The 9,181-nt window shown below is 37.5% G+C and overlaps 2 protein-coding genes across 3 annotated transcripts in view; one reads left to right on the forward strand and one right to left on the reverse strand.

The window, feature by feature from the left end:
* The window catches only part of LOC128986638 (UDP-GalNAc:beta-1,3-N-acetylgalactosaminyltransferase 2-like), a 41,391-nt gene that overhangs the window by 498 nt on the left and 31,712 nt on the right, over positions 1–9,181 (forward strand). For both annotated transcript variants that reach the window (XM_054407104.1, XM_054407102.1), the window contains exons 2-7: positions 1,164–1,379; positions 1,729–2,010; positions 2,350–2,577; positions 6,066–6,249; positions 6,500–6,754; positions 7,386–7,677. In XM_054407104.1, coding sequence (XP_054263079.1) covers positions 1,164–1,379; positions 1,729–2,010; positions 2,350–2,577; positions 6,066–6,249; positions 6,500–6,754; positions 7,386–7,614 — 1,394 coding nt within the window. In that variant the 3' untranslated portion in view covers positions 7,615–7,677. The remainder of the gene's footprint in view (positions 1–1,163; positions 1,380–1,728; positions 2,011–2,349; positions 2,578–6,065; positions 6,250–6,499; positions 6,755–7,385; positions 7,678–9,181) is intronic.
* Positions 8,506–8,977, reverse strand: LOC128986639 (uncharacterized). Its single transcript, XM_054407108.1, has one exon. The coding sequence runs from the start codon at positions 8,856–8,858 to the stop codon at positions 8,568–8,570; it is 291 nt and encodes a 96-aa protein (XP_054263083.1). The 5' UTR covers positions 8,859–8,977; the 3' UTR covers positions 8,506–8,567.

Below are 9,181 nucleotides of genomic sequence, written 5' to 3' on the forward strand. Positions count from 1 at the left end.
GGCCGCTTGACTTAAAAATGTTTTAACTTAGCAGGATCTTGAATTTGTTGATTGAAGGCTCTTGCGTGATATACTGAGGCAATTTATTGTAAATTTTTATACTATTGAAGTAAGGGCTCTTGCTTGCAAGGGTGGAATTTACTTGAGGTACATGTGGATTTGTTGCTCTTCTTGTATTGTAATTGTGGACCATGCTGTTAGTTACAAAAATATTAGGATTCTTCTTAACAAGCAATACGGATTCCAATATAAAAAGGTACGGAAGTGTGAGAATGTTCAGTTCTTGGAACAAAGGTTTACAATGTGTCCGTCTATGGACTCCACATATTCTTCTAATTGCACGTTTTTGAAGGATGAAGATGTGTTTTGCCTCTAGTCCTTCTTTGTTAGGTTAGATTAGGAAGGTAAAGTTTAGGTTATCATGAATCGAGTTGTTGATTTATGTTATCTCCAGACTGTTTTTGCACTTTGTAAAAAGTAGGCCTACTACAAACACGATAAACAATAATTTCAAAAATGCGCAGCAAAAGTAATTAATTTCAAAAATTAGTGCAAATTTTTGACAAATCCGAGAACTTAAGGTAGCCTGCCTAGGCCTTCAGAAGGGTTTTCCTAGCAATTTTCAAGCAGGCTAGCTAACCACATTTTAATTTACCGGTACTTTAAGAATACTCCCTAGTGTGGTTTGTCTGCACTAGGCTTAACTTAGTGTGTAACTTACCGGTACTACGACTATCCGCAGTACTATCCTGATAATTAGACCAAATCGTTAATTACGAGGCAAAAATGTGATTTGGATTCCGCTATAAACTGTAGATGCCTTAGTTGCCATTGTCTGTACCTAAGGACTATTAATTAACAGCTGTGTCTAAGGAACATGTCGACCTTAGTCACTAACAAGACTAAGTTACAAGATCGCGCCACTCATCCTACACTCATCTCCATTCATATTTGGCTTAAAGTAGCCTACCTTCATTTGTATGGTTACCATTTCAGATTGAAGTATAAAGTTAAATTATTTTAAAAGCTCTTTAGTGGTACTATACCAGAAATAATTTCTTACGAGAATTCATATCAGTATCTTAAGTTAGGTAGGCCTAAGTTTAGTCTTCATTGATCAAAAATGTAACTAACTTAGGTTCTTATATGATCATGTTTTTCAGAACAATGGAATAAGGAAAATATTGTTCTATTTATCGCAATACCATCAAGTCCAGAACATTTTGAGCATCGGGAAAGTCTCAGAGAGACATGGCTTCAGAGTGTCCCGAAAGTATTAAAATACAAATTTATAGTTGGTTCAAGCATGTGCAATATCCACCCAGAAAATCGCAGATCGGAATATTTATGTGAGAGCCTAAATATTTCACTTCCTAAACGTAAGTTTCCAACATTTAAAATTTGTTCAGTAAGCTTAGGCCTAGGCCTAAAATTAAGTTAAATTAGGCTAAATCAGTGTTGCCACCTTAGGTCAGGGAATAATCGGGACATTGCCCCCCTCCCTCCTGGATTAACATAGGCTTAAATACGGGCATAAGGAACCAAAATTGGAACTGTCGTGTCCTGGTTGTTATCTGGTAAAATACCAAAAGCTGTTTCTACTCATAGCAAAGATCGATTTGAACTCTTTGTAACTGAGAAAATGGACAGAAAATGTTATGATGTTTGAAAGCTATTTTTGTAAACATAGGCCTAATAGGCTACTTTTTAACTGATATTTGTTTTTAGATGTTCAAGAAAACACTGATCTACAAGTAAACTCTTTGAGGACGGAAGCTAAACCAGTCCAACCGAGTCGTGGATTTATATTCACAGTTCATCATCCTGTGATAATTAAGACCCTGGGAATACAACGGTCTGCACTAGCTTCGGAAAAGGAAAAAATAATAAGGATTGCCCTTCATTATATCTCTCAAAACAATTTTAACTTAAATCTAACTCACCCAGCAACTAAAATTGCATCAGTCACTTTTCATGGCGATTTGATCCAAGACGATGAAAATAATAGGGGTAAGTATCCAAGAATATAATTGAAAATCTTTCCGTCATAATTTTATTCTACAGTTAACTTACTGTTACCTGTGACATAAATGGGCTTAGTTGAGTTGATTTTAATTTTTTTACATTTTCTTGCTCTTATTTGTCTGGGAACAATAATTAATTGTGCGAAAAAATGCTTAACTTTACTTTTATTTTTAAGGGAAAAAACATGGGCCACAAAGAATCTTAAATAGCCCAAACGGGCACTTTTCAGCAAATTTCTCAGTATTTTTTCTGTCAGCTGATTTTCTCTACAAGTTTTTCCAAAAGTACCTTTACTAATTGGTCTTTTTACTTTTTGTATTTCAGGATACGTATATAAGAAGCTATCGAATCCACTTCATTTGGCACAAGGATTTGAAGGGATGGTCTTGGTGGAAAAAGGATCCATCCAAGATGATTATTTTGATTGTGAACAATCAACCATTTGGAAACATGGAAATCTGTTTACAATTTCAAATGTAGTCACTAAGAGTTCTATTGAAGTTAGTGTGGAAAAGTATTGTGTATTGTCTTCATTTGGCTTCACAATTAAAGGTATTTTGGCCAATTTGAAACTATAATTAGTATTACTCTTAATACTTTAAATTATTAAAAGTTTTTTTTTTCTTTCATGTTCAATTTCTAAATTTAGGTTTTATGAACAAACAACTCAAAGCAAAAATTTTATAACATCAAAAATGACTGAGTCTTGATAAGATTACATCAGCCAATTGTACATTTTTTATCCTGCCTTCACATCCTAAAAGCTAAAAAGTAGTCAGTGGCGGTTCCAAGGGGGGGGCTATAGGGGCTAAAGCCCCCCCCTTGGACCCTGGAAAAATAAATTTAAACGTACATTTCGTCCTTAAAACACGCAATGTCATAAAACAGACATCAATGTAAATTTTTTTTAACTTAATAAGCGATGGCAGGAGTAGTATTAAGTTCCACATAGAACTTCCACATAGAGTTTGTGGACAATAGCACCTCAATCGAATAAACGCTAGTTATGGAAAGTTGTATCCTTAGTCAATGGTTGTACGCATCATCCAATTGTTACAGCAGTCAGCTGTTGACATGCTAGGGCAATGGCTAGCGAGCGCCGAGCGCGCAAGCAAGCGAGGACAGGGCTGATTTCCTGATGTTTCATCATAGCAGTTGTCAAATTGTCTGCTAGCCACTAACTTTACACAGGCATCAATCAGCAATGTAGCACCAGTAGCCTATTTATTACAATTGACTATATGTAAACACTAGTGTTAAAGTTGAAATAGTCAATACTATTACTGAATTCGATAATATTGTGACAGATCTATGAAATGGAGAAAAACGTAAGGTTAAAAAACGTGTCTACTTGCTTGCATGACATATAACAGGTGAAATGGAAGGTTTTAGGAAAGTCACCAAACTGTTTTAGGAGATTTGGCTTCGTTGTCTACAGTAGGCCTATGTTTTGAAATTCATGAATGCAAGTTCGTCATAGGCCTAGTTAGATTTTTAAAATGTCTACTTATGACAAAGACAAATGATAGATGAAATGGGAGATTTATGGACAGTTGGACACAGATATAATAGACATAAATAATGCCTTTGGAAAATCAGTAAACAGCTTTTAGGAGGATATGGCCGTAGCCCACAATATGTTTTGAGATATATGAATGCAATCGTCAGTTAGTTTTAAAAATGTCTACCGGTACATATTCATGACAAATAAATGGGGAAATGGGAGGTTTTGCACACAGTTCTAGACGTTAAAACTGGCTGTAGAAAGTCACCCAACGGTTTTTAGGAGTATATGGCCACAGACAATATAATACTTTAATTTATTCCGTTAAAGTATGGAGGTTTATTCCATTGTCTGTGATATGGCCGTAGTCTACAGTGCGTTTTGAAGTTCATGAATGCAATCGTCATAGTTTAATTTTTTTAATGTCTATTTGTTCATGAGAAACAACAGGTGAAATGGGAGTTTTATTTAGACAGTTGGGCACGGTTTAAGGTGTTAAAAATGGCTTTAGAAAGTCACCAAACGGCTTTGAAAATTCCAAATTTTCCCGGGGGTCCTCCCCCCTGCCTAATTGGTGGGTGCTCCACACCCCCCAAACCCCCCGGTAGCCCCCCCCTTAACAAGGTCCTAGAACCGCCACTGAAAGTAGTCCTAAAAGGTCAAGCCAATATCACATAAATTAAATCCATTGGTGATTGGCGGGATTTGAACCACCAATAGACCAGCTCGTTCCCCAATGTATAGTACTGTAGTACAAAGCATGTCCTATAGGAACAGAAATTCAAAAATGTTTGTTCTGGTGTGGATCAGTCGCAACATGCTTTAACTAAATTTGGATCAATCCTATATATAATACGAGTAAAGTTTGAATACTTGTCAACTCGATCTGGGAATCGGCTCTAACAAAAACGTTTATATTTACGGAATAACTAAGTTCTGTGTCAAAAATAAGTTCTAGACCAGTGGTATAGCCAGGAAAAATCTATTATCGCCATAATATGAGTACAAACTTTTGAAAATTTAACATGGGCCTTATGAGAAAACATTCCGCCATTATTGTCATTTTGTTTACATTTTAAGACATAACGTGACGTTCTGTACCCACGGGCACCTCAGCTTGCGTATGCACATATGGCCTATTTACAAAAGACAGTACAAAAGAAAAGGAGTCCGATGAATACCATTAAGCGTTGATTAACAATACACCGATTCACATAATTTCTGGTGGCCTTACTGAATTATTCCAAGCAGATTATTTCGTTTAATTGTTGTTATTAGTTTTGTGGTAAATATTAGTCCGGAGTGTGGTAACTGTTTATGACGATTAGATTAATGTATCTACAATCCTAAAATGCTATGGGAAGGGAGGGAAACAGGTCCGCGACGTAGGAAATGGTGAAGGAAGTAGTAAAGGTAAGTAGTCCGGAGTGTGGGAAATGTTTATGACGATTAGATTAAGGTATCTACAATCCTAAAATGCTATGGGAAGGGAGGAAAACAGGTCCGCGGCGTAGGAAGTGGTGAAGGAAGTAGTAAAGGCGAGTAGTCCGGAGTGTGGGAACTATTAATGACGATTAGATTAAGGTATCTGTTATCCTAAAATGCTATGGGAAGGGAGGGAAACATGGTCCGCGACGAAGGAAGCGGCGCAGGTCCACGGCGTAGAAAGTGGGGAAGGAAGTAGTAAAGGCGAGTAGTCCGGAGTGTGGGAACTATTAATGACGATTAGATTAAGGTATCTGTTATCCTAAAATGCTATGGGAAGGGAGGGAAACATGGTCCGCGACGAAGGAAGCGGTGAAGGAAGTAGTAAAGGTGAGTAGTCCGGAGTGTGGGAACTGTTAACGACGATTAGATTAAGGTATCTACAATCTTAAAATGCTATGGGAAGGTAGGAAAACAGGTCCGAAACGTAGGAAGTGGTAAAGGAAGTAGTCAAGGCGAGCAGTCCGGAGTGTGGGAACTGTTTATAAGGATTAGATTAAGGTATCTGCAATCTTAAAATGCAATGGGAAGGGAGGGAAACAGGTCCAAGACCTGATTGTGGAAGAGGTGAATGAAGTAGTAAAGGCGAGCACTGTGGAGTCTGGGAACTGGAAACCAATTGTAACAGTTCGATTTCTGTATCTGAAAGTGAAATACTGAAATGCTATGAGATGGGATGGAAAGATGTCCAAGACATAGGAATTAGTAAATGCTAGCAGTGCGGAGTGTGGGAAATGTTGTTGGCAATTAGATTAATGTATTTAAAATACTAAAATGCAATGGAAAGAGATGACAACATGTCCACGACGTAGTAAGTAGTAAAGTTTAGCATCGCAGAGTGTAGGAACCGTTTGTGTCAGTTAGATTAATGCATCTCTAATACTTAAATGCTATGAGAAGGGAGGGAAACAATAACGTAGGAAATGGTGAGGGAAGTAGTAAAGGCTGGCATCGCAGAGTGGGGGAATGATTTTCCCCGAGCAAAGCTCGGTCTCCAGGTACTATTTTTTTAAATTGTCAATAACCCTCTTAATTCCTTAATATTTTTCAGATATTCCAGGACTTGAGAAAAGAATAAATAAAACAAATGAAAGAACAGAAGACTGGAATAAATATGTTGAAAAAGTATACACACAGTTACAAAGAGAGTCTGTTGAACATGGTGACATTCTATTCCTTGACATGGTTGATGTTTACAGAAATCTACCGCAGAAAATGTTTCTTTTCTATAAGTGGTAAGTTGAATGAACACAACTAAAATGAAGGAAAATGGATTAGTGGAAATGCAAGTCAACGCTAAAAGTTAAATCAACAAATTTGATTAAAATTTCCAGGAAAGTTAGTAGAATATCATTTTCATAATTTTATTTAGGTGTCTCTAATTTAAAAGTCCAAATAGACTAAATATGTTTAGGTATGTTTGGAATGGTAGGCCTTCTTTATATTTTACAAAACCAAAACATGCAGGGAAATTCTTTGTTTCAGGCTCTTTAAGAATTATAATGTCAACTATGTTTTGAAGACTGATGATGATGTTTTTGTTGACATTTTGAAAGTACAACGAGAAATAGAGAAGCAGATCCAGTGGGATTGGTGGTCTTGTTTTCGAATTGACTGGCCTGTAAAGAGAGGCGGGAAATGGCAGGAAACGTTCAATTACAAGGAAGAAATTTACCCTCCGTTCCCAACTGGTGCTGGATATGTCCTGTCTGAGAAGGCTCTAGATTGGTTGAGATACAGGTAATCTTGTTTAGTCGAATTATCATAGCTGTAGTTTTATTCTGAGAGCCAAAAACCAATAAAGCATATTGTTGGTATGCAAAATTAATTCCCAAAAAAACATCCTTTTTTTAGGCCTAGTTGTATATTTTATAACCAGTACCAACTTTTACAAAACATGACAGTTCTAGCAAAAATAAACAAATCTACATAAATCCTTACCTAGCTAAAAATATGACTTATGTCATAGCCTGTAACTTTTTATTTATTTTTTTATATCCCACTTTAACATACTAGGACGCTAGGTTCTACCCCGGAACTGTTTTACCCATTACTTCAGGTTAGTCCTAGAGGGTAGCGGCATTATCACATATATAAAATCTATTGGTGATTGGCGGGTTTTGAAACTGGGACCTCGAGCTCCAATGCGTCGTGCTATACCACTAGACCAGTTCGATCCCCTTGTCATAGCTTATAATGGATTGTTTTCATGTAGTACTCTTTGGTTTTTCTTCTGTTAACTGTGTCTTTCCTTAAAGTGTTTAGATGTATTAGGTTTTCGGTTTATGGTTAATTTAAAACAGTAAAGATTGGCACTTAAGTCCAATTTATTAGAGAGAAATGTGTCACTGGGATTAATTAATTTTTGTAGGTTGGACACACTGTCAGTGGAATACCAAGGAGAGGACGTGGCAATGGGTATATGGCTCGAGGGATTAGAGCCTACACGCCACACAGGAGATGCATGCTACTGGGCGTGTGTGGACCAATGTCACGCACACAGCTGTAACACCATACAGTTGAGTGTGGCAGACATGTACAGTGTGTGGAATAGTTACCAGGAGTGTGGACAGATGTGTGGCTGTTCTGCACTTAGCTGAATATAAAGAACTTGAACCATCAATAGGCCTACTTGACTGCAGAAAATATTCTTAGTTATTGAGGTAGGTGTTTTTAATATTGTTATATGTGTTATGTTACTTTGGGATATTTCTTTCACCTTAAAAGATGCCAAATGGAATTAGCAAATGCAGCTCCTTATAACTATGACAATCTGTCGTGTATTTTGCCTAATCATGTGATGGATAGCTTGAGTAGTGTGCTGGGAACGTTCCAGTGGTCAGGAGGTGGTTCCATGCTGAGATCAATTCTTGTCCCAAATGGACCATAAAGTTTTTGCAAAGAGTGAACCAGTTTAAGGTACTCTCATCGCCATCTAGGGACAGATTAGATTACTCTAGCAGGAAAGTGAATTGCTAGGATTTCTAGCAGATAAGCGGACGAGGCTGCTTGGACTCTCTTGCAGGTAGGAATACTTACCAGAGCTTGCAGCGACCCTTAGCTTTAACGATTAACTCAGCGGATGAACAACAACTAACCTCATCATGAGGTCTTCTGCTACCCATTAAAAAGGCTCTGCGGGGAAGCGGCCTGTCTGTTTGTGTTAACATGGCACTCTTCTGTGGCTGCTGTGGCTTTTTTCACCGTATTCGTGACATTCGACATAACTGATGTTTCAGGACAGCTAAGAGAACACGGCTAAAAAGAAAGAGGATTTCACAATCCATTACCCAATTTTAATATGGCTGTCTGGGATCGTTATCTATATCGTGTAGATCTACTACTGTCAAATCTCCACTAATATTCTCAACATGTGTAATACATCTCAGATATACATCCAAGACCTACATTTTGGTTTTGACTAATTCCAACACAAAAATAAAACCACTTTTGAAGAAAAAAAAAAATATTAATTTTTAAAAGTTGTTGCATACATTATGTCCCAAAATCAGACGCATATTCACTAAAAATTTGGTATAAGAGCCTTAACAACTTAGTAGTAGGAGTATTCACTGTCAGCTCTTCGTCTTCTGAGCCGCTTGACTTTCTTCTGTCGAGGCTGTTTGGCCTTCTGGGTAGCCGCTAGATCTACAAATGGCTTCTTCTCACTGTCGGACAGTTGTCTCCAAGCCGCAGCCGCCTCACTGATCATCTCTTTTGGACCAAACTCGCCTGGATGAGAGTTGCGGAAGGCTTGCACAAAATTTATGTATGGCATCCTCGTGGGCTTCGGGACCATGCTTTTGGTGATTTTAGAACCTGAGGTTTTTCCTTCTTTGTCCATATTTACTTTATGATGAAACAAACTTTTAATATATGAATTTGAAAGGCTCCTTGTATTTAGATTTTGTAAATTTTAATTTTGTTTCCAAGGTTACTGAAACAATTGAGATCAGCTGCACTTTTCTGTACTAAGAGTGCAGTAGTTATGGATAGGTTACCGGTACCTAGTTTGATGTTCTCATATTGGTCACCTTATCTGGTTGTGTTGAACCACTTTGTTTAGCAGGAAAAGGGCATCGAGAGGCTTTACTTTAAGGGGAAAAAACTTGTATCAAAGCTAAGGCTTTTTACCTTTACATGGTCAAGGATGGAACATACTTATAG

This window comes from Macrosteles quadrilineatus, unplaced genomic scaffold (genome assembly GCF_028750875.1).
Source record: "Macrosteles quadrilineatus isolate MER2022 unplaced genomic scaffold, UCM_ALF_1.0 Scaffold_2__2_contigs__length_208266976, whole genome shotgun sequence".
Lineage (NCBI taxonomy): Eukaryota > Metazoa > Arthropoda > Insecta > Hemiptera > Cicadellidae > Macrosteles > Macrosteles quadrilineatus.